This window comes from Vicia villosa, unplaced genomic scaffold (genome assembly GCF_029867415.1).
Source record: "Vicia villosa cultivar HV-30 ecotype Madison, WI unplaced genomic scaffold, Vvil1.0 ctg.000525F_1_1, whole genome shotgun sequence".
Classification (NCBI taxonomy): Eukaryota; Viridiplantae; Streptophyta; class Magnoliopsida; order Fabales; family Fabaceae; genus Vicia; species Vicia villosa.
Genome location: NW_026705243.1, coordinates 39990 through 65147, shown reverse-complemented (window position 1 = coordinate 65147; position 25158 = coordinate 39990). Strand labels below are relative to the sequence as shown.

Below are 25158 nucleotides of genomic sequence, written 5' to 3'. Positions count from 1 at the left end.
AACCTTTGTAACCTAGTTTAAAAGTGAAAACCGTGTATAGAAAAGATGTAGTCATTAGGGTTTGTATAGGTAGACCACCTAGGCGGTGGGATGGCTGCCATGTCCTTCTCGAAACCTGTAGGTAAGAGAAGTTACTTATCTCACTCGAAACCTATAGGTAAAAGTTAAGTATTATGTTCTTGATTGAAGCTGTGAAGCAAGATCAAGTTAGTTTTTCTTGTTAATTGTTTAAATAGCTATTACAGGGTTGTAACAGTTAGGTATCACTAGGGAGTGAGCGGAGGTTCTCTTGTCTTAGATGGAGTTCTAAGATAAAGGTTGCATTGGGTAATGACTAGGTAAACCAGAGGTTGTTTATCTGTAAACCAGAGATTGTTTACATAAAATAGTACTAATGATAGTGAAATCTTCTTCCTGGCTTGGTAGACCCCAGAGTAGGTAGTTAAAACAAACTGGGTTAACAATTCACTATGTTATTTATCTTCTGCATTGTATTGTCTGTTCAGTCTTGGATGTTGTAACATCGTGTATAACATCAGGTTCAGGTTTGATAGCTTGTCCTATTCAGAACCAATGAAGTTTACAATCTGGTTATGTTGACTGAACTAACATGATCCCAGTACTTATGGACTCCTTCTTCTTAGGGGTAATTCAAAAATTGGGGATCATTCTGTCCTGCCTTTGCTAAGATAATAACAAATCAAATGTCTTGACATCGTGAGTGACATCCTGAGTCTGTCATACCAGAATTTCAGTTGGTATCAGAGCAGGCATCCTGTCTGTTTCTGGATGAGATCCATGGGGGATACTTTCTGGTTGTGCTGAAGGTAGACGATTTTTTGAACAAGGAGTGTTCATATTGTATGGTCCCTTGAATTGGAGGATGGACCTATATGTGGAGGATTTGACCAACCTGACCAGAGCTGTTGATGCTGGAACAAAGAGAGCTAAATCTAAAGGCTTCATGAGGGAGTGAAGAATTTGAATTGAACTAATTAGCCTGCATCTATGTACAGAGAAGAAATGTATCAAAACCTTCATGCGGGAGTGAAGATGTTAATAAGGTGTCCTCTGTGCCCATGTGGTTTTATCAGGTCAGGAATTTGGTTAGGTCTAGTCTGTTGTGTGGTGTAGAAGCAAGCATTTTGCAGGGTTGAGTTACATTCAATCCTTGGATGTCATGCTTACAATTGGTTGATGGAGTAAGCATTGTGTAAGTTCTGTTGATATATGGCTATTTTCCGCTGCATAGCCTCTGGTGCAACCCCTATTGTAAAAGAAAGATTTTAGGTTTATTTATATTCAACATAATGTATGGCAGAACCTTACAACTATAATTAAAGTGTCAAAGATACTTGAGTAATCTCTCAAGTCCACTCATAATGGCGTGGTTTATTAGAGCTGATGAATGTCAACTGATCAATGATATTCATAATCATCTGCAAGTGTGAACCTTGAAGAGTTTCAAGGCTGGAGTGTTCCTAGAAGGAGGAACAGATGTCCTACCGGATGTTGGGACATTAGTTCTGGTATGCAGCTACCAGCTGAAGAATAGATGTTCTGGTGCTAAACCAATATAGTGTGAGAACATTGGTTTGGAACCTACTCTTGGTCTGGAAGAGGAGACATCTGATTATAAGTTGATCAGGACACGATCAACATGTACTTCTACTCCAAATCTTAATTTATGGGAGTTTAGAAGTAAAAGCTCAGTGTCAAAGAAAACTCATGAAGGTATTCTTTTCTGATCCTTCTTTGTTTAAATCAAGATGAGCTTATATCTGGTATCTTCTTCTGATCAAAGGAACCAGAAATGTGGATTTTCATTCATAACCATAGAGCAGTTGTTGGAGTTGAATAGTGTGTCTCAACCACAGTGAAATATGGTCACGAATGCTGACTGCCCTAGTTGTTATCCATAAAGGGTAGTGTTATTTAGATTCAAGGAAATCAGATGGCTCAGAAGAATTTGACTAATTCAGTGTTATGCCATAACTGAGTCTGTTCCAGAAACCTAAATGAGGGAATCTCCTCTATAGGTACAGACTATGGCATCCATCATCTCAAAATCAGAATGAAAGTTTGAAGAAAAGCGTATTGAGGTGTTGGCTATTCTATTCCTTGATATGTCTGGATGTTGCTGATATTTACACTCTTTTGTTTCCACCCCAAGTGCTATAAATTAGATGTTAGAGATGTTAACTAAGAACCATGAAGGATGATGTTATATCAAATGTTACAACATCATCTCAAGGTCTTCAGTTTTTTTGTTTATTGCCAAGAGTAAAACCAAGGAGGTGATCAGTCATAATATTCTAGTGTGAGTAGTAAATCTTACTGAGTAACTAATGAGTACTTTGACAGGGGACTTAGTACTTATTAGATGAGAAGCCCTTCCAGTTGTGTATTCAAGGACTTGTGTGAACTAAATGCTATTGTTCACTGATATCCTCATAAGTTCAGGAAGTTTGGCAATGGTATCTGGTGAAGCATACTGACTCTGTTAAATATCTTGATGGGAGCTGGATATTTGCAATATCTGTATGAAGAGAAGAAGTATGTAATGAAGGAAAAAGATCTACATGAAAATACATCATCACTACTGTTGAAGACACCATAAAGATAAGGTTCTGACTTATCTGCTGAAGATTGATTTATGGTTATACAATTGTAGTTTCTTCTACTTCAAGTTGCACATTGTGGCAATCTGAATCTTGTGTAGCAAGCAAACTGAAGATTCTAAATTTGGAAATTGTGACAACTTCCAAATAGAGGATGCTTCAAGGACGAACATCAAAGGTGTCCTAAATTTGTACATCTCATGGGGAATAAGAGAGCATGAAGATCAGCAAGGAGAATGTTATTCTGCTTCTAATCAAATGGAAAGTCTCTCAAAGACTAATCTTTAAGCCAGAAGAACAATGTCATACAAGATGTCAGAACATAACTCAAGACATGTTTTATCCTTGGAAACCAGCAAGGATCATTCTTTGTATTATCATCTTAAAACATGTAGTGATGCTGTGTATCACTTGCTTTGACTTAGTGCATGTTCCAACTGTCGCACGCTCGCGAAAAATGAACAGAGTCGCCACTAATATATTTATCCCATAAGGGAAAGGAATACCAGGAAACCTAACAAAGAAAGGAACAGGGTCTTGCGACCAGAGAATCTAGGTACGGGAGTCGGTTACGCGAGGGGAAGGTGCTAGCACCCCTCGCGCCCATCGTACTCGATGGTATCCACCTATGTTTGTTTCTATCTAAAGGGTGTGTACTATGTCTATGTCTATATATGCGAATGAATGCAAAATGTAGGGAAAATAAAGAATTGTACTCGCACGGGCCCTACCCCGCTGCCTACGTATCCTTTTCAGGAATCAGAGAAACCGTAGCTCGGCTCACGTTTTTCTGTTTGTTTTTTGTGTTTTTTAATTGGGCGGAGTTAACGCTCGCGCTCTTGCATAAGGGGACAGCCTAGGATGCAATGGAGCGGAGATAACAATGCCCTTAAGAAAGGAGAGAAGAGAGAGAGAATTGGTTTGTATCTTTTAAGGGTAATTCCATGATGACAAAACCCACTACAAGGTCTCGCATCACTTCCTTACTTTTGCTTTAAATCTGACCATTTATTAGTGTTTTAAGTGTTTTTGATTGGTGTTTTTTATGGGGATTTTAACTTTGTGACTTAGATCATACCAAAAAGAGTTTTGTTTTGCATATTTAGAGAACGCACATCGAGGCCTACGCCACAATCGTTTCTCTAAATAGCGGTTAAGAAATACATCGAGGCTTCACACCTCAATCATTTCTTCTCCGCTAAGTAAAGGAAATACAAAAAGGAGTTATTTTGTGAGTACTTAGAGAATGCACATCGAGGCCTACACCACAATCGTTTCTCTAAGCAATGGTTAAGAAATACATCGAGGCTTCACACCTCAATCATTTCTTCTCCGCTAAGTAGGAAAGAACGTACATCGGGGCCTACACCCCAATCATTTCCTTCCTACTATGAAATATAGTAACGGTATGATCTTCATCGATATTTATTAAGTATTTTAAAAGTTGAAAAGAAAAAGAATGCAATAGGGAACTATATCTAAATTCTAGTCTAAGTTGTCTATACAAGGGATTTAAAATGAAAAAACTATACAATTTATTAATAGGAAAAAACCATACATGGAATAAGCAAAGGAAAATCGATATGCGACGAATAAAATTGAGAACTCACAAGCACACATAATTCTATACAAAAAAATCGAGACTAGAAAAGATAATTCCTAAGTCTATTAGAGATTTATTTACAAAAGAAGTATTAAACAAAACAATTCAAACATATTGTAAGAAAAAATTTATTAAAAGGATTAAAACAATTAAGGAAAATTAACAAAAACCATAAAAATTATTCACAAACTCTAAAATACCTAAAGTCATTTTTTATACATTTTTATTTGAGTTAAAATTGGAATTGTGAGGTAAAAGTAAAAAAGAAAACAAAATTAAAATCTAAAATCTAAGCAGCAGGGGGTGCGTCAGTAATTTCAATGTGAACCAAAACTAGTTATAGGCAAAAACACGGGCCTGACTCAGGGGGTGGGGGGAGCATTAGCGTTCAGGCCCAGATCCACATTACAAACGTGTACACCAGCAATGAAGGGGTGTGATCCAGAAAGGTTCTAGGCCCAGAGCGCGTGAGGCCCAACGCTCTCACTTCTATTTGATCCATATTTATTTTATTTGCATTATTTAACTTTCAATATGTCAGCATGTGCATTATTATAGTCTTGCACTAAAATGTAACGTAACAGATATCAACTGGGCATAGTGAATTCAAGTGACTACAAGACAAAAAAAATAATTCAACCAATCAGAGCGCTACAACTCATGAGCAAATGATTTACAAAAATACAAAAACGAATAATGCATGGAATAGAAGCTAATGGTGTTCTGCCACGTATGCCAGCCAGAAACGGAAATGAAAACAAAGCAGACGCCGGAGACGAACTCCGATCGTCTTCCCCGGCGAGCCTCACGACGGAGGCGCATCAATCCTCTTCTAGAAATTAGAAGTAACACCACTGTCCTACTCAATTTCCCATGGTGAACTCGAATCCGGGCTTCGTTCTCGTTAAAACTAACTAACGTCCTAGCTGAACGCGTATAACCAAATCTTAACTAGTGAATTCATCAAAAGTTTCACATATGCACGTCATTCGGTTCACTTGTACACGCAGAACATGAACAAGGCATCAAAACACAAAGAAAAGCAGAACCACATTATGCTACTATCATGCCGAGACGGATCGGAATTACGTACCTGAAGTAAGCTCTCGAACCAACAGTAAAGAACTCTGCAGCTGCTGCTTTCCAATCCGTAATCCTTTGATGATGATGACGAACACTGCTGGTTGCACGAATCTTTGAGAAATAAGCTCAAAAATTATCTTCCTTGCTCGATGAAGATGAAAATGGTGTGGTGCAGCTTCGATCGTTGATGATGGTACAAGAATGAAGTGATGATGATGCTTGAACTTTGGACGGGATAGAGTTTCTTTTCTGCGTGTGGTTGTTATGGAGAGTGAAGTTGTTGAATGGAGGGGGAGGTTGATTGAGGAAGATGAAGGTTAATGGAGGCGACTGAAAGTTTGGTTATGGAAGCGTGGTTGCAGTGGTGGTGAAGATCGGTGAAGGTTGGAAGCTATGGTGGTGGAGAGTGGTGGTTGAAGGTGGTGGTTACAAGTTTGTTATGGGTGTAACAAACTTTCTGTTAGAAGTGAAGAGAGAGAGAGAACCGAGGGAGGAAGAAAAAGAGAGTTTTTGCAAGTGAGAAAAAATGAGAGCCTCCCTTGATTTGTGAAGATTTCGTTTTATATAGTAAGCATGGGGTGCATGTGTTATGGTGTGGTGCTGTTGCAGTGTAGTATTTGCATGGAGATGTTGGTGAATGACCTCTATGTTGCAACCACAAGATCATGTCCAGGTCTCACTTTGGGTGCTCATATCTCTCTCTATAGGACACCATTTATTCCAAATTAAGTATCACTGCAAAGAGGAGATGGGATAAAAGGATTTTGGTGTTTGGAGGTTATTGAAATAACACTTGGAGGGATCATAAAACTGCTTGGAATCATGGTGACATGCAACTGGTCTTGCGCGTGCGTGTAGACTCAGCCTTTGGCCGGATGCCTTGCCCACGCACCGTTTTCAACGCCATGACTTTGAGACTTTGCATCTTACTAATTACATGACCAAAATCAGTTACGTTTGGTCCCTTGAATGGAGCACATGGCAAGGAATGTTTTGGCACCAAACTTGATCCCAATAGAAGTTTATAGCGCCCTAAAACTGACCTTGAAATTGGCACGCTAGATGTTTGACAAAATGCACACGCGTGACTTGGTTTTCTGCCTGGCCAGAAGCATGATCTTGGCATTATGAGGACGCGACTTTGGAGGCTTACACTTAATTCAATACATGTCCAATTGATCCAAATCTTGTCTTGTTTGAAAGAGCACATGGAGCAGAGTGGAATGATATCTTGGTTGCACTCATAGCGTTTTCGTAAAGTTCAAGGACCAGCTTGACATTTGGCACGCCAAGTGTTTGACAAAAGGCCTACGCATGACTTGATCCTTGACCTGAATTATGACTTGTAACCCATGATGATTTCCAAACTTCCAAGGATTGTATCTCTTAAATCAAGCTTCAAATGAAAAAGTGTCCAACTACAAAGTTGTTCTCTTCCATGAGAGGAACAACTTTGATGTGGGAAATTTCTCCAAATAATGTCATTTGCCACATGTAAACTGGTGGTGAAGTGGACTGCTCATCAAACTTTTAAGAGCCAAAAAATTTTCTAAGTATGAAACTTTCCACTTTTAATTTTTTTCTATTTTTGGCAACTTTTGTCAAACTCCCGATTTTATCCGTTCTTTGACTTTTCTCGATCGATTTTCCACCGAAAGTCAATATTTGAGTGATAGACCCGATTTTGACCCAAAAGTCAACTGTTATGATTTTTCCGACTATTGATGAAATTCCTGATTAAATCTCCTCCAATTAATTCCAGTCACACAAACACCTCCACAAGGTCAGCATGAGAAGTTTTCCACACATAAAAGCCATTCCTGATTAAATGTTGACCAGAAAGTCAACTGGTTGACTTTGGTCAAAGAAACCTTGATTTAAAGAACCAGACGGTTTGCAAGCTTGCACTCTTCAATCAATGCCCTGATTTGAAGCAGAGAGACACCCCAATCCAGGAGGACTTTAATGAACATAGAGCCACATGATTCTACCTCTGTTTTCTTATTCTCTGATCAAACTTCTTTACAATGGAGTTTTCTCTTGCTAGCCTTTGAATAGTACCCATGGTATGCATGCATGGGTATGGATTATGACCTAAGTGATGCATGTACATGAATGCAAAGCCTAAGCCAGTTAGAAGTAAAGGGGGTAGGACAAATTTGGGGTATGACAGCTGCCCCTATTTAATCATCTTAAACCTGAAGGTGAGATTGGCGTTAGCCTTTCGAACATTCGAGGTAGAAGAAGATTAAATATCAAAGACCTGAAATTTGTCCTGAAAAGATGGAGTGATGTCTATTCTTTGTTTTTGTTTTGATATCTGCTAGGGAAAGAGAGGAATTGGTTTTTCTGATGGACATATTTACAGTGAGTAATTGGAAGAAGGGTGATAGCTTGTAACGTAGCCTGAGGTGCCAATACAAGGTTCTCAAAAGGAATGTTATATGAAATAACGACTGGAAAAAAAAATAGATCTCGTGCGATCTATGACTCAACATCGACTCGACGAGAGGATCTCGTACGATCTTCAGGACAGAAGGGAGAAGATCTCGTGCGATCTATGACTCAACATCGACTCGACAACAGGAGAGGTAGGGAAAAGATCTCGTGCGACCTTATGACCTATCATTGGGAGAAGACCTCGTGCGACCTTCGAAAACAGGAAGATATAGATCTCGTACGATCTACGACTCGACATCGGGAGAAGACCTCGTGCGACCTTCAAAACAGGGGGAAGAGTAGATCTCGTGCGACCTACAGGACCAAAGGAGACAGATCTCGTGCGACCTACGACTCAACATCAAGAGGAGATCTCGTACGACCTTCAGAACGAAAAGGGGATAGATCTCGTGCGACCTACGACTCAACATCAAGAGAAGATCTCGTACGACCTTCAGGACGAAAAGGGGATAGATCTCGTGCGACCTACGACTCAACATCAAGAGAAGATCTCGTACGACCTCCAGGACGAAAAGGGGATAGATCTCGTGCGACCTACGACTCAACATCGCCTCAACATCAGAAGGAGGAAAACAGAAAGACTTCGTGTCAGAGATTTGTCAGGAATTGAGGACACCTCGTATCGGCACCACAGCTTAAGAGTGTTTGTAGTATGATAGCAGATATCAGGCAAAGTTTGTACAGGTAACAACTTTGAGAGGATGGGTCATTGTTCTGATTCAACATTGGCTCCTATTATCTGGCTTATGTTCCGTATGCATGTTTGAGTTTTTATGGCGTAATGATCCACTGTAATGGATATGCTACGCTTTCGAGGATGCAATGCTATATGCAATGGATTCTATATGCAGAGAGTGCCAAATAAAGGCCCTTGGTGGGACAGAAGAGTAGGATCATTGGGGTCCGTTGCTTGTGATCTTGAGACGCCATTGTGGGTGGGCGTTGAAAACCTCGTAGTGCCAAAGATTATTGGCAACTGTGTGGAGGATTAGAACATAACTCTGTTGGGGAGGAAGTGACATTGCTCGACTTTCCTTACATCCTATACTGCTTGGGGAAACGTGAGTTCTGATGGACACTTCCTTGTCTGCCGTATAGGGGAGAGACATGGATTTCTTCCGGTGTCTTGTGCTTACCAGTACTGATGAATTATACGTCTGAACTTTCACGCGGGATGATGACGACCTTTGTGGCATGTCGTAAGCCAAGATGACGACTAGAACCTGCAACCTGCACAGAAAAACAACGTTTGGATGCAAATGGTGCCCCTTAGAGCACTTTTATGTTTATGTAACATCATGTTTCGTTTTGATTTCGTGATTATTATTCCCCATGTTTTCAATGCAATGTTTAATAACGAATTAAATCACACCTCGCATGCGGAAAAAATGAAAAGCAGGAAAGAACACTTCTTATCAAAAGATCATTTTATTGATGGAATGCCTATGAATGGGCTTCTGTACAAGGAAGCAACTCCTAAATGAGGTAGTTGCGAAAGGAAAATAAAATGCAAAAAGCCAAATGGCAAAGAGAAATGCTCGAATTTCCATTAAAACTGACATTGCTACAATTCCCATATCCTCGATCCTCTCAATGCTTTGCTTCAGAAGGGTAATGGTTGGATTGATCTGTTCGTTCTGCCAAGGGCGTATAGGGGTCTTTGTGAAAGATATTCAGACTGCAGCCTCTCGCTTTTGATCCCTAACTTTTGCCTGGATCGCCCTTTCGGGTTTTCAATCCAGCGGGATGCCCCTTTTTGCCTAAGTCGCCCTTTCGGGTTTTCAACTTAGCGGGTTATTCTTCTCTTTTTTTTTGTTTTATCCCTAATTTTTGCCCAAACCCTTTTGGTTTGCCGGGATGCCCTTATTTTTGCCTAGGTACGTCGACCTAGCGGGTCTTTTATGCGTAGTATTTTTTGACTGAGTCTGAATTGACTGGGAGTGGAACGTCTTCCCCATCCATCTTTGTCAAGATTAAAGCACCACCTGAAAATGCTTTCTTCACAATGTATGGTCCCTCATAGTTGGGAGTCCATTTGCCCCTTGGATCGGTATGAATTGGCAAGATCTTCCTTACGACTAGGTCACCTGTGTGGAATTCTCGAGGCCGAATCTTCTTGTCATACGCTTTCTTGATCCTCTTTTGGTACAACTGGCCATGGCAGATAGCAGATAAGCGTTTCTCCTCAATTAGATTGAGATGATCAAGCCTCGTTTGAACCCATTCTGTTTCATCGAGTTTGGCGTCCATCAAGACTCTCAACGAAGGAATTTCCACTTCGACAGGTAGTACGGCCTCCATACCGTAAACAAGAGAGAAGGGAGTTGCCCCAGTTGAAGTACGAACCGAAGTTCTATAGCCATGCAAAGCAAACGGTAACATTTCATGCCAGTCCTTATACGTTCTGACCATCTTCTGGACGATCTTCTTTATATTCTTGTTAGCAGCTTCGACTGCGCCATTCATCTTTGGCCGATAGGGTGATGAATTGTGGTGTTCAATCTTGAACTCTTCACACAACTCTGCCATCATTTTGTTATTAAGATTGGACCCATTATCAGTGATGATCTTGTTTGGAACCCCATATCGGCATATGATCTCTTTCTTGATGAAGCGAGTAACGACTTGCTTGGTCACGTTCTTGTAAGAAGCAGCTTCAACCCATTTGGTGAAGTAGTCGATAGCAACAAGAATAAATCTATGACCATTTGAAGCTTGTGGCTCTATCCGGCCAATCATGTCTATGCCCCACATAGCAAAGGGCCAAGGCGACGTCAGGACATTCAGAGGAGTTGGAGGAACATGAATTCTGTCAGCATACACCTGACATTTGTGACATTTCTTCACATACACATAACAATCACTTTCAATTGTCATCCAATAATACCCTGCTCGCAAGATCTTTTTGGCCATAGAATGTCCACTGGAATGAGTTCCAAAAGATCCTTCATGAATTTCCCGCATGATCAATTCTGCTTCGTGTCTATCCACGCATCTGAGCAAAACTGAATCATAGTTTCTTTTGTACAGGACGTCTCCTGACAAGAAGAATTTGGATGCTAACCTTCGAAGCGTTCGCTTATCACCAATCGTAGCATCTTCGGGATACTCTTGCTTCTCAACATACCTCTTGATGTCGTAATACCATGGCTTTTCGTCATACACATCTTCAGTAGTGAGACAATGAGCAGGGAATACATGTGCAGGTTCTTTGTAGCGGAGGATCCTTATATCTGGCGCTTCATTAGGGGAGCTAACTCTGAACATTGCTGCCAAGGTAGCCAAAGCGTCTGCCAATTGATTCTCCTCTCGTGGGATGTGATCAAAAGTGATTTCCTCGAAAGCGGGCAACAACTCCAAGATATAGTCCTTATAAGGAACTAAATTGGGGTGTCGTGTTTCCCAATCACCTCTTACTTGATGTATGACCAAGGCAGAATCCCCATAAACCTCAAGGATCTTGATCCTCATATCAATGGCTGCTTCGATGCCCATTATGCAAGCTTCGTACTCTGCGACATTGTTTGTGCAATCAAAGCATATTCTAGCTGTGAAAGGGATGTGGGTTTGACGAGGAGAAGTCAAAACTGCCCCAATACCATGGCCCATAGCATTTGATGCACCATCGAACGTGAGAGTCCATCGCTCTCCTGGTTCGGGTCCTTCATTATCATCCAGTTTCATGATATCTTCATCAGGAAAGTCAAACTTCATTGACTGATACTCTTCTAATGGCTGATGAGCAAGATGATCTGCAAGGACACTTCCTTTGATGGCCTTCTGCGTGACATACTGGATATCATATTCTGATAAAAGCATTTGCCACCGGGCTAGTCTTCCTGTAAGGGCCGTTTTTTCGAAGATGTACTTTATCGGGTCCATTTTGGAGATCAATAGAGTGGTGTGAGTCAACATGTACTGCCTTAGTCGGCGAGCAGCCCATACCAAAGCACAGCAAGTTTTCTCGAGTAGTGAGTAACGGGTTTCACAATCGGTAAACTTTTTGCTCAGGTAATAAATGGCGCACTCTTTTCGACCAGACTCGTCATGCTGGCCCATCACGCATCCCATAGATCCTTCAAGCACGGTTAAGTACATAAGAAGCGGTCTTCCAGGAACCGGGGGCATGAGGATTGGCGGCTCTTGGAGATACTGTTTGATCTTTTCGAAGGCTTCTTGGCAATGATCATCCCAACAGATATCTTGATTCTTGCGCAACAATTTAAAGATGGGTTCACAAGTGTCAGTGAGATGAGAAATGAACCTGGCTATATAATTCAATCTCCCAAGAAACCCTCGAATTTCTTTTTCATTCCTCGGTGCTGGCATATTCTGTATTGCTCTTACTTTATCAGGGTCGACCTCAATCCCTCGTTGACTCACAATGAATCCAAGTAATTTTCCTGATCGCACTCCAAAAGTGCACTTGTTTGGATTAAGCCTCAACTTGAATTTTCGCAAACGAGCAAACAATTTCTCCAGATATACCAAATGTTCCTCCTCAGTTTGGGATTTTGCAATCATATCATCGACGTACACCTCAATCTCTTTATGGATCATGTCATGGAAGAGGGTCACCATCGCACGTTGATATGTTGCACCAGCATTCTTAAGACCAAAAGGCATCACCTTATAACAATACGTACCCCACGGAGTGGTAAAAGTAGTCTTGGTCATATCTTCAGGAGCCATCTTTATTTGATTGTAGCCAGAAAAACCATCCATGAATGAGAACACCGAGTACTGAGCAGTGTTGTCGACTAGCACATCAATATGAGGCAGAGGGAAATCATCCTTCGGACTTGCCCTATTCAAATCTCGGTAGTCGACACACATGCGTACCTTTCCGTCCTTCTTAAGAACAGGTACGATGTTTGCAATCCAAGGAGGATATTCGCATACAGATAAGAAACCAGCCTTCAACTGTTTTTCAACTTCTTCCTTGATTTTCAAAGCCATATCAGGTCGAGTTCTTCGCGGTTTTTGCTTTACAGGCGGACATTCTGGTTTGAGCGGTAACCTGTGCATAACTATATCCGTGTCTAAACCAGGCATGTCTTCGTATGACCAGGCGAAGATGTCAACATACTCTCGAAGCAGCTCAATCAACCTTCTCTTTACATCACTTTGCAAAGCAGCCCCTATCTTGACTTCTCTCTTTGCTTCTTCTGTACCGAGGTTGATGATTTCTATGACTTCTTGATGTGGCTGAATAGATTTCTCCTCTTGTCTCAAAAGTCTTGCCAATTCCTCGGGGACTTCACAATCTTCCCCACTATCCTCATCAGCTTGGTCAATTGGATTCTCAAAGATATCAAGACGTGGAACTGTAACATTATCATTTTTGATGGAGTTCGAGCCGGATCTGCACGATGGATGATTTATGCCTTAGAATGCAACACATAAAAAGGAAAAAAGAAAAGCTTTGCCATTTTTGAAAAAGTTTTTAAAGTAAAAACAAAAATGAAAGAAATGGAACAGTAATTGCATGCGAAGATATGATTTTTATTCAATATTAAACAAATTGAAACAACATGGGGGCCCTTCTTTATACAAGTAGTCAAAATGCTTAGGGCGAAGCACATGACTTATCGAAACAAGAAAATTACATCTCCATAAAAGTGACTCTAGGGATGTCCAAAATGGTCCAATTGTTGAGTTCCTGTCCAGGCGCAGCATGGCAAATGAATCTGGAGAGATCTTCTTCATCATCATCATCCACGGCGAGAACTTGACTTCCAGAACTGGTGCTTGCACTGACGAACACTTGAGAAATGGGGGGAATCACCTTCTTTCCAGGAATTATGCTGAGCTGAGTAGAAGAAGATGGTTGATACCCAAGGCCATACTTGTCTCGCTTCTCTTGAACGTCAATCAGCTTGCCCCAGGCACTATGGGGAGTACCAGCTTCTAAGAAAGCCTTAGCATCATTCAAAGACGAGAGGGGCGCTCCGAGTTCCTTCTTATTCTCGACCACAGGGAGTTTGTCAACCGACACAATCTCTAAGGCTTGAAAAGGTGTCTCTTGTATCTCTCCCTCCACTTCAACATAACGGTATGATGCCAGATTATTGACTATCAAATCCTCTTCACCAGTGATCACAACAATCTTGTCATTCACAACAAATTTCAAACACTGGTGGAGAGTAGATGTCACAGCTCCAGCAGCATGAATCCAAGGACGACCCAAGAGGCAAGTGTATGAAGGGTTTATATCCATAACGTAGAAGGCAATGTAGAACATGTGAGGACCAATCAAGACATGCAAATCAATTTCTCCTTCTACGGACCTTCTAGAACCATCAAATGCTCTAACACTCATAGTGCATGGTCTCATCATAATCCCATCCATACTCAGCTTAAACAAAGTGGCCTTGGGCATCACATTAAGAGAAGAACCTGTATCAATCAGAACTCGAGACAACACAACATCCAGACACTTGACGGAGATATGCAATGCTTTGTTGTGTGCTCTACCCTCAGGTGGGAGTTCATCATCAGAAAAACCCAAACAATTACCAGCAGTAATGTTGGTCACAACCCCTTCAAATTGAGGCACGGTAATGTCTTGAGTCACGTGAGCGGAAGCCAGGACTTTCATCAGAGCATCACGATGAGCTTCCGAGTGCACCAAAAGGGACAAGATAGAAATCTTAGCTTGAGTTTGGTCAAGTTGATCAATCACCTTGTAGTCACTTTTCTTAATGATTCTCAGAAGTTGCTCAGCATCTTGTGCATTACGTGTTACACGAGGGTCGACAACAACTTGCTTTCCCTTTGCTTGTGCATTAGCGTCCTTATTGGTCTCTTTAGGAAGCGGAGGAGGGGCAGCAAAGATCCGACCAGTACGGGTAATGCCACCAGTGCCAGCAATATTTGTGATGCTCGAATTACCCACTGGAGGACAGTCATACTTCTTCCCTCGAATATACACAGCATTATAACTCCAAGGAACAGCCTTAGAATCATTCACATGAGAGGGAGCGAGAGATGAGGTCGAAGGAGTTGAAGGAGCATTTGGGACCTGAATAACCATCGGAGTTCTCGGAGCTTGAATGGTCAATGGAGCACTCGGTGCATGAATAACCAGCGGGGTCTTTGGTGCTTGAATGGCCAAAGGCGTGCTCTGAGTTTTTGACGCCTCAGCAGGATGGTAAGGGATTTCTAGGATGGCCACATCTTCAATAGGAACGACCCTTTCCACTCTAAGAACACCTTCGTCCATTAGTTTCTGAATTTCTTCTTTCAACCTAGCGCACTCCTGAGGATTAGAAGAACATTGCAAACAGTAGTCATGTAGCTCACACAAAACCTTTTGTTGCAAAAGATGTTCTCTGATAGTTGCTAGCGGCATCTTAACCTCACTAACATCATTCACCAGGATCTGATCATCACATAACTCAATAGCATTGGTCGCACCAGCATGAGGAGGCATAGGGTTATTCTGCACATTGGGACCAGTAGGAGTGAATGAGATAAGCTTGTCATCAAGAAGATCCTGAACCTTTAACTTGAATGCTCTACACTTTTCAATAGTATGGCCCGGGGCTCCTGAATGAAATTCACAACAAGCATTAACATCATAACCAGGAGGGAGAGGACTAGGTGGAGGTCCAAGCTCACGGAGTTGTACCAATTGACCAGCAAGCAACTGAGGGAGAAGCTGAGCATATGACATCGGAACCGGATCAATACGCCTATCTTGGAATCTTGTTCTTTGCGGGCCCCTTTGACCTTGAGGCCTAGGGTTCTGTTGACGATTCTGAGGAGCAGCAGCTTGTTGTTGTGGTACGAAAGGCTGTTGGGGTGCCATCCATGGTTGTGGAAGAGCAGCAGCATATGCTTGAGGGACATATGGACCAGGAACAGCATAAGGCATCGGATAATAAGGAGGTGGAACAGCAGAATATGCAGGAGCTCGGCCTTGGTCAACAAAAGCGGTGCTAGTCTCACCTTCCTTCTTCTTCACAAACCCAGAATACGGCTTCTTGCCATTACCACTTGAGTTGCCAGGATTAGTAACACCTTGAATGGTACCAGCTTTGACACAGTTCTCGACTCTCTCACCAATGATGACCACGTCCGAAAAAGAAGGAGAAGTATTACTAACCATGTGCTGAAGATACGGCCCTTTCAGAGTTCCCATAAACAGATCAATCAATTCTCGGTCCAATAAGGGAGGTTGAACTCGAGCAGCAAGTTCGCGCCATCTCTGGGCGTATTCCTTAAAGGACTCTTCGGATTTCTGTGACATATTCTGCAGCTGGGCACGGCTAGGAGCCATAGCAGTATTGTAGTGGTATTGTTTCAAGAAGGCATCAACGAGTTCTCCCCAAGTACTGACATTAGACCTCTCGAGTTTCATATACCACTCCAACGGGGCTCCAGTGAGACTATCCTGGAAGAAGTGCATAAGCAGAGGTTCGTTCTCAGCGTGAGCGGCCATCTTACGGCAGTAGGAACGAATGTGAGTCTCTGGGCAGGTAACTCCCTTGTACTTATCAAAATCTGGCACCTTGAACTTCGGGGGAATAACAATCCCAGGTACCAAGCACATAGCAGCAGTGTCGAAACTTGAAGTTTTAGCAACCTCAACAGCCTTAAGACGTTCTTCAAGAGCTTGGTACATCTTAGCAGTCTCGGTCAACTCAGCAGTGAGATCATGTTCAAGATCAATAACCTCATGGTGGTCGTCCACTACCTTAAGTGTCTCATTAATAGGAGTCTCTTTAGTTTTCGTCCCTCCGTCGACAGAAGTGGTAGGAACATCCTTGACCAAACTAGCGACGCTCTTTCTGAGTTCATCCTGTCCTTGAACAACGGCATGGAGAGTCTCCATAAGTTGGGCCATTCTTTCCCCCATAACATCCATATCCCTACGGAGGGCAGCTTGATTCTGTTCAAATTGTTCCATGATTCTCTTCTCGTTGTTTCTGGTGCGGTAAGGATGTAAGGAAGTCAGCTTTGTTGTTGAAGCAGAAATCTGTTGCTGAAAGGGACCCCAATTAGTTTCTTGTACAATAACCTGAAAAATGCAATGTGATAATGTGAATGTATGAGTGCATGTGTGCGTATGACGTGATGTGCCATTTTCAGAGTATCCAAGATTTAATATTGATCCAGAATAGCTAACAATGTGACAAAAGATAAGTATCAAGAGAAACTAGTTCTTTTTTTATTCATAACAGAAATTTAAACTTGGGCAAGCCATACATCAACAAGATAGTTCAACAAGGGAAATAAAGACCCCATCCAACAAGTCTGGTGGTGGTCGAAACATACAGACTCAAACATCAATCCATCTGAATATAAAACAGAGGTCCTCCTTGTCTGAAGTGCTTGTCGCTCCACTTCTTAGTTTCATCAAACAGTTTCTTGGTTGCTTCTCGATCTCTTCCTTTAAGAAGGCTTTGAATCACCTCATCTTTGCGAAACAAATGCCCATCCAGCTTCTTGCAGCACTCCCCGAGTTCGTCACATCCTTTGCATTCTGGGAGATAATCTTTCTCAGATACATCCTCCATACCCATCATTCGATCTCTGAGCTTGGCATTTTCTTCTGTTAGTCGAGTATTACGGAGGTGACTTCCTTTCAGTTGAGTCTCAACTGCCATTCTTTGAGTGGTCTCTTCTTCCAGTTTCTTTTTCAGATTCTTCACTTCAACTCTAGCATCCCTTTCTATCTTGAGCTTATAAGCTTTCAAGTCTTCTCGGTACTCCCGCTTGAGTTTCTCTTCTGCCTCCTTCATGGCCCTTTTTAGGATCTTCTGGTGATCCTCGACAATAACAGTAGTATCTCTTTCACCTTTTTCCGTTCTAGCCCTCTTTTGAACTCTGGAAGATCCTCCCTTCAGCATTTTGGCTTCGTGTGTCAACTCAACCTTTTTCTGGTCCACAAGACAATGTTTCGGTTGCGCATCTGACTTCTTTTCGTGCAATTGGGTGCTTTCCATATCTACCTGGATACGATTCTCAGCAGGCACAGTGGCAATTGGAATCTTAGGTGGTTGCTCGTACAATGGGTTAACCTTCGGGAAAGGCAACAGGCGATCTTTAACTCTATTTTCAACCCAATCTGTGTAGGCTTGTTTGGCAACGGCATTCTTTTCACCTAGAGAAATCTGATCATTTGTGTGGATGCTATTCCAGGCACTCCTCACTTTTTCTAGACCCTTTGGATCGGTTCCCTTCTCAAAGCAAACGGATTCGAATATCTCTTTGTCCAAAGGCTTGTCTTCAAGTGCAAAACCCAACTGACGCAGCGCTAGCTTAGGATTATAATTGATAACACCTTTTGTTCCTATGAGAGGAACGTTGTCAAAAGTACCACAGCTAGTTATAACTTTCTCCACGTCCATTCCAGTGGGACACCAGACAATGTCATTTCCGGTAAGCCCCATGATCCTTTGAGGCCATTTCTGAGTAGAAGTAATGAAAGGACCACTTGTAGGTAGGTGGTGTGAATACAAGATTACACTCAAAGATGTTTTTGATTCATGGCAAACCCAAATAAGCATGCAAACAACAAGACTGAAGCAGAAAACTTAAAGAAAAGCAAGCATTGATCACTCATAAGTCAATCCATTATGTGTATGTGTTTATAGGTTGCCTCAACACAAGCAAAACAAGAAGAATGCAGAAAATCAGCAGTTAGGTCGACCTACTGTCAATCTAGGTCGACCTAAAATGAAGGAAAATCAATATACCTCTGCTAGGTCGACTCACAGACCATTTAGGTCGACTCAAAATGAAGAAATCTTCATATCAGTCTGCTAGGTCGACCTACATGGTAACTAGGTCGACCTGATCTGTGAAAATGTCCCCAGAATGCATCAGAAGAGGATTCTGGTCGACCTACTCCTTCAACAGGTCGACCTAACTGGGAGCAAAATTCTGCAAGCTCTGTTAGGTCGACCTAAGCACTACAAGTGGTCGACCTAACTGATCAAGAAAGTTCAAAAATCAGTTTTTCTTGTTTCTAACTCATATGCAATCATATATATTGTTCAAGGGTAATTATTCAAGCAACACCAACGACTGAAAGATACACAAACGCTTCTCATCTTCGTTCTTCATCATCTCCAACACAATTACACATAATCATTCTTGCGTTGCGGGTTAGTGATGAGTTCGATAACGTCCATGGAACGGAATTGAAGATTCCTAGTGGGTGAAGGTTTGTGGGGTTTGTTGGTGAATAAAATCTGCGGGTTTTGTCCTCCACGACGGGTGGTTCTTGGGGGTTTTTATCAAGAGGCTTCATCGAGGATCCGGCTGAGTGTGAAGATTGAAGAACAAGTGTTCGAGGGAATTGAAGATTGAAGAACAAGGGTTCGAGGGAATTGAAGACACTGCAGAAAGGGATCAAAGTGAAGCTCTTGGATAACCTTGATCTGGCTCAAGATTAAGGGGGAAGAAGATTCAAAGGATCGACATAATTGGTTTATCGTTTATCGCTTTGTTATCTTCTTTGTATATACTACTTTCAACATTAATGAAAGATTACCCAATTTCAATTTGGAATTGGGGGCAGACGTAGTCGTAGCGAGGACGATCGACGAACTGCCTAAACAAATATCGTGTTCTTGTCGCTTTTACTTTCTCTTTTACTTTCTGTTCATAATTGGTTATAAGTGCAAAATTGATCAACGATTCAAGTGTTAAAATTGTGAATTAAAGTTCTGCACAAACATCACAATTCACCACAACTTGAATCAATATCAATTTGAACCTATCACCAAGTGTTTGTGTTTTTGCTTAATCCAATCTTACTGCATTGCAAATCAAAGTTGTCAATCTAGAAGTTAATTGGATTTCAGTTGTTAAACGTATTGGTTAGCTATCATATTACTTCACCATCAATTCCACTTACTTTTTGGTTTTGAAACACATACGACCTTTGCAATAGCGGTCCAGAATAGACGCAAGTCGATTCAGAACCGCTTTCGCTCGAGTCTGTAGAAAAATCTGTAAAAACTTAGTGAGATCTATTCACCCCCCCCCTCTAGATCTATAGGCCAGCGTCTAACAAGTGGCATCAAGAGCTCTGGTTTATTCCGTGCTACGAGAAACACTTATTGGAAAGATGGCTTCTGGACCTAAAGGGGCTCATAATAGAGCTCCAGTTTTCAACGGAGAAAACTACGGCTATTGGAAGGATTGTATGTGTGTCCATATCAATGCAATTGATAGGAACATCTGGACAGCTATTGTCAATGGTCCATTTCAGATCACTATGACAAATGCAGCTGGTGCAGTTGTTCCAAAACCAGAAGATACTTGGAATGCTGAAGATGAAAAGAAATATGCATACGATTGGAAAGCGAGAAACATTCTAATCTCAGCTCTAGGAGTTGATGAATACTATCGTGTTTCCCATTGTAGATCAGCTAAAGCTATGTGGGACACATTGCAAGTTGCCCACGAGGGAACGGATGATGTCAAACTAGCTAGGATCAATACGTTAACTCAAGAGTTCGAACTTTTCCACATGGAAGATGGTGAAACCATCGAAAGCATGCAGAAAAGATTCGTGCACCTGAAAAATCGATTAAATTCTCTTGATAGACCTGTTTCCAATGCAGTTGCTACTAACAAAATCTTAAGATGTTTGAACAGGGAATGGCAGCCCAAAGTTACAGCAATTAAGGAAGCAAATGATCTCAACACTTTAGACATTACCACTCTTTTTGGTAAACTAGAGGAACATGAACAGCATCTTAAATGCCTTGACATGCATGAGAAGAGGACAAAGAAAGAAAAGAACATGGAGAAAGAGGTAGAGAAGAAGTCAATAGCTCTAAAAGCTTCGAGCTCCAAGACCTCAAAACGAGAGCCAAAGGATAGTGACACAAGTGATGACGAAGACTCCGATGATGAGGAAATGGGACTGTTTGTGCGAAGATACAACAAATATCTAAAGAAAAATGGAGCAAAACATTCCGACAAAGGATTGATCAACTATAGAAGGCAATCAAACATGTTCAAACAAGATGACGACAACAAAGGAAGGATCAAAGGTCTTTGCTTCAATTGTGGGAAAGCCGGTCACTACAAACCGGATTGTCCATACCTTAAGAAAGAAAAGGAGAAGAACCAAAGCAAAGGTCATAACAAATCTAAAAGAGCTTACATAGCATGGGAAAGTGATTCATCTAGTGAAAGCTCGTCAAGCGATGAAGAAGAATCAGCAAACCTATGTCTCATGGCTCATCAAAACAAGAAAAAGAAAGCTGTAAGTCATCTTAAACCTGAACTCGTAGATAAGGTATCTCATTCTCAACTAAAACTTGCTTTTGAAGAATTACATAGAGATGCAATTAAAGCTTTCAAACTTTTGGCCTCAAATAAGAAAATATTTTCATACCTTGAATCAAAAGTTGAGAAAACCGAAAGGGATATGGAAGCTTTAAAACAATCTATGCTAGACATTCAAAAGGACAAAGTTGAAATAGATCCTACATCATGGTTTGGTTGTGAGACATGTCACATTTGGCAAAAAGAAGTGAGAAATCTAAAAGCCAAGTTAGACAAGGCTCTACAACCAAAAGTGACTTTTGCGGTTGATCCAAACAAGTTCAAAAGATCGTATACTCCTTTATATAGTAAATACACTTTTGTACCAAAAGTATCAACTAGCAAAACTCCATATTCTCATCATATTACCTGTCATTATTGTTGCAAAAAGAGACATACCATTGAAAAATGCAAATTTAGGAGAATTTTAGTTCCTAAAGGAGTATTTCAATGGTTGCCTAAGTGCAACAAATTGTGTACTCACTACCAAGGACCCAATGAAAATTGGGGACCTCCCTCTTTAAATTAATCTTGCAGGAAAAGTGTCTTGACATTGCCGAAAGGTTGTGGTTCCTTGATAGCGGATGTTCAAGACACATGACTGGAGACCTATCTCTTTTCGTTGAGTTTCAAGCAAAGAAAAAGGGGTATGTCACCTATGGAGATAACAATCGGGGAGCCATACTTGGTAAAGGAAGTGTAGGTCTTTCATTTAATGGTGCAGGCCCATCCACTGAAGACATTGTCAAGGATAAGGAAGATGAGGATGAAAGTATTGTAAAGAAAGATGCTGAGAGAGAGAAAGATGAGTCTCACAATGAAAAAGAGAAAGAAAGCATCTCAAACAATGAAGAACTTCCCAAGGCCTGGACAAACGTGAAAGACCATCCAATTGATAATATAATAGGAGACATCTCAAGGGGCGTTACAACACGCTCAAAGATAAGTAACTTCTGCCATCATTTTGCTTTTGTTTCACAAGTTGAGCCGAAAAACGCTAAGGATGCATTACTTGATGAGCATTGGCTAATGGCCATGCAAGAAGAATTAAACCAATTTAAACGGAATGATGTTTGGGACTTAGTCCCTCATCCGGGAGATCATCAAGTAATAGGCACTAGATGGGTTTTTCGTAACAAACTTGATGAAAACGGTGTTATTACTAGAAACAAAGCTAGATTAGTTGCCAAGGTTACAATCAAGAGGAAGGTATTGATTATGAAGAGACATATGCTCCTGTAGCACGTCTCGAAGCTATTCGCCTCTTACTTGCTTATGCTTGTTCTAAAGACTTCAAACTATTCCAAATGGATGTTAAGAGTGCCTTTCTAAATGGCTATATAAATGAAGAAGTCTATGTTGCTCAGCCACCCGGCTTTGAGAATTACATGTATCCAACTCATGTTTATAAGCTGAAACGTGCTCTATACGGTCTTAAACAAGCCCCTCGGGCTTGGTACGAACGTTTGAGCAAATTTCTCCTTAGTCAAGGGTACTCTAGAGGTAAAGTTGATACTACTCTCTTTATTAAAAGAAAAGATAAGGATATTCTCTTAGTCCAAATTTATGTAGATGATATTATATTTGGGTCCACTAATGCAACACTTGTCAAAGACTTTTCTAAGCTTATGCAGAGTGAATTTGAGATGAGTCTCATGGGTGAGCTAAATTTCTTCCTTGGCCTACAAATCAAGCAACTCAGTCATGGAACGTTTGTGAATCAAACTAATACGGAGCTGCTCAAAAGATTTGGAATGAGTGAAGCAAAGGAAATTGACACACCTATGGCAACAAATACAAATCTAGACAAAGATGAGAAAGGTAAAGAGGTTGACGTGAAATTATACCGAGGTATGATAGGTTCACTATTGTATCTTACTGCCTCAATGCCGCACGCCCGCGAAAATGAACAACAGAGTCGCCACCAATATATTTATCCCAAAGAGGGAAAGGAATATCAGGAAACCTAAGGTGAAGGAACAGGGTCTTGCGACCAGAGAATCAAGGTACGGGAGTCGGTTACGCAAGGGGAAGGTACTAGCACCCCTCACGCCCATCGTACTCGATGGTATCCACCTATGTTTGTTTCTATCTAAAGGGTGTATAAATCTAAAGCTTAATTACTAAGGGAATGCATGCAAATGAAAGAAAAAGAAACACGGGGAAAATAAGGTTTATAAATAATTGTGCTCGTTCAAGCCCCGCGACTTGATGCCTACGTATCCTTTTCAGGAATCAGAGCGCCGTAGTTCGGCTCCTTAGTTTTTGTTTGTTTTTGTGTTTTTTAGTGGACGGCGTTACATTCGCACTCCGCTGCTCGACCTCTGGAGTCTTAAGCTGGGGATGGAGCGGAAATAACGTGTCCGATTAGGAGAAAGAATGCCCTGAAGGCAAGAGGTAGAATGCCTCGGAGGCAAGAGAGAAAAAGAGATTGGTTTGTGTCTTTTATGTGTGATTCCATGATGGACGAAAACCTACTACAAGGCATCGCATCACTTCCTCACTTTGATTAGCTCTGAGCCTTTATTAGATATTTTGAAGTGTTTTTGTTTAGGTGTCTTTTAAGGGAAATTAATTTGTGACTTGAATCATGCCATAAAAGGAGTTTTTTTGAATATTTAGAGAATGCACATCGAGGCCTACGCCACAATCGTTTCTCTAAATGAAATACAGTTTTTGAATATTTAGAGAATGCACATCGAGGCCTACGCCACAATCGTTTCTCTAAGTAACGGTTAAGAAATACACCGAGGCCTACGCCTCAATCATTTCTCTTCCGCTAAGTGGGAAAGAACATACATCGGGGCCTACGCCCCAATCATTTCTTTCACACTAAAAAAAAGGCATTTAGCATGATTCGCGTCGTCCTTTATTAATGTTTTAAAGTTGAAAAGAAAAAGAAGGAAAACTAGCCTAAAATGAATAACTAGCCTAATGTTATGAAAGGGGATTTCTAGATCCTAATGTTATCATGGTCTCTACCTAAAGTTAGGAATGAACGAAATTACAAGCACAAGCAAAGATCAAAATTACAAGTAAAAATTACAAGTAAACAATGATACAAAATTAGTGCAAAAATGACTAAAAGAATGACTTGAAATATGGTACAAAACATGGACGCAAATGATGCAAAATATAGTACCAAAAGTGAATTAAAAGATACTATTTATTATGAGAATTTTACATGAGAAAAAGAATACAAAACTAAGCAAAAGAGAAATAAAATAATTAGCCTAAACTAATATTTTTTATGAACATTTTTTGTGTCGAAAATTGGTATTGAGGTCTAAAAATTATGGTAGAAAAATTAGCATTTAATCACTAAAAAGAAGTGGCAAAAATCTAATTACCTAAATCTAAAAAGATGAAAACAGGGGGTGTAGTCTGAATTACATGGTGTGCAAATAGTTAGGGCGCTGGCCTATGGGAAATAGCCCAATGCAGTTTTTGTTACAGATTTTATATCATGCCAAAAAAGGAGGCGTGGGCCTCAGGGGGGTATGCAAGTAGTAATTTTGTGAGGAGGCCCGAGATTGGAGAATCACATTCACAGATTATTGTTATTATTAAATAAAATTCTGGTTAGTGTTCAATTAGCCCTAATTAATTGTAATTAAATTGGTTAATAACAAAATTAATTGAAAATGTAATAAAAGAGGAATTAGCGTTTTAGGGTTTTCCACTTGTGACCATTCAACTTAATCGTGAAACTCAGTTCTCACTCTCTTACACTCGGACGGCGCCGGAGTGAGCCTCTCTCCTCCGTCATGATACCGCCTCCGGCCACCACCAACCCAAAACAGAAATATCATCTTCCTCACCTCTCTAATCCTCACTGATAAGACCTAAAACCTAAATTTTCAGAATCGAATTGAGCGTGATATGCGAAGTTTCAGAGAACAATTCGTTGGGGTTTTGAATCTACACACCTTAGGCTATATTATAGTATCGAGAAATTGGAAAACGATGAAGGGGAAAGAGGTATTGAAAGCTTACCTGAAACGCAAAATAGCGAAGATCGTTGAAAGAAACCGGAGAGGGGATTCTGATTTTGGTACGTGCGAAATAAACGCAACGGATGAATGAGTTCTTCAG

At 41.0% G+C, this 25158-nt stretch overlaps 1 protein-coding gene across 2 annotated transcripts in view; it reads left to right on the top strand.

Moving 5' to 3' along the window:
* The window catches only part of LOC131629145 (uncharacterized), a 44318-nt gene that overhangs the window by 8384 nt on the left and 10776 nt on the right, over positions 1–25158 (top strand). For both annotated transcript variants that reach the window (XM_058899948.1, XM_058899947.1), the window contains exon 1: positions 1–25158. This exon is cut by the window's left edge and continues 8384 nt beyond it. In XM_058899948.1, coding sequence (XP_058755931.1) covers positions 19853–21592 — 1740 coding nt within the window. In that variant the 5' untranslated portion in view covers positions 1–19852 and the 3' untranslated portion in view covers positions 21593–25158.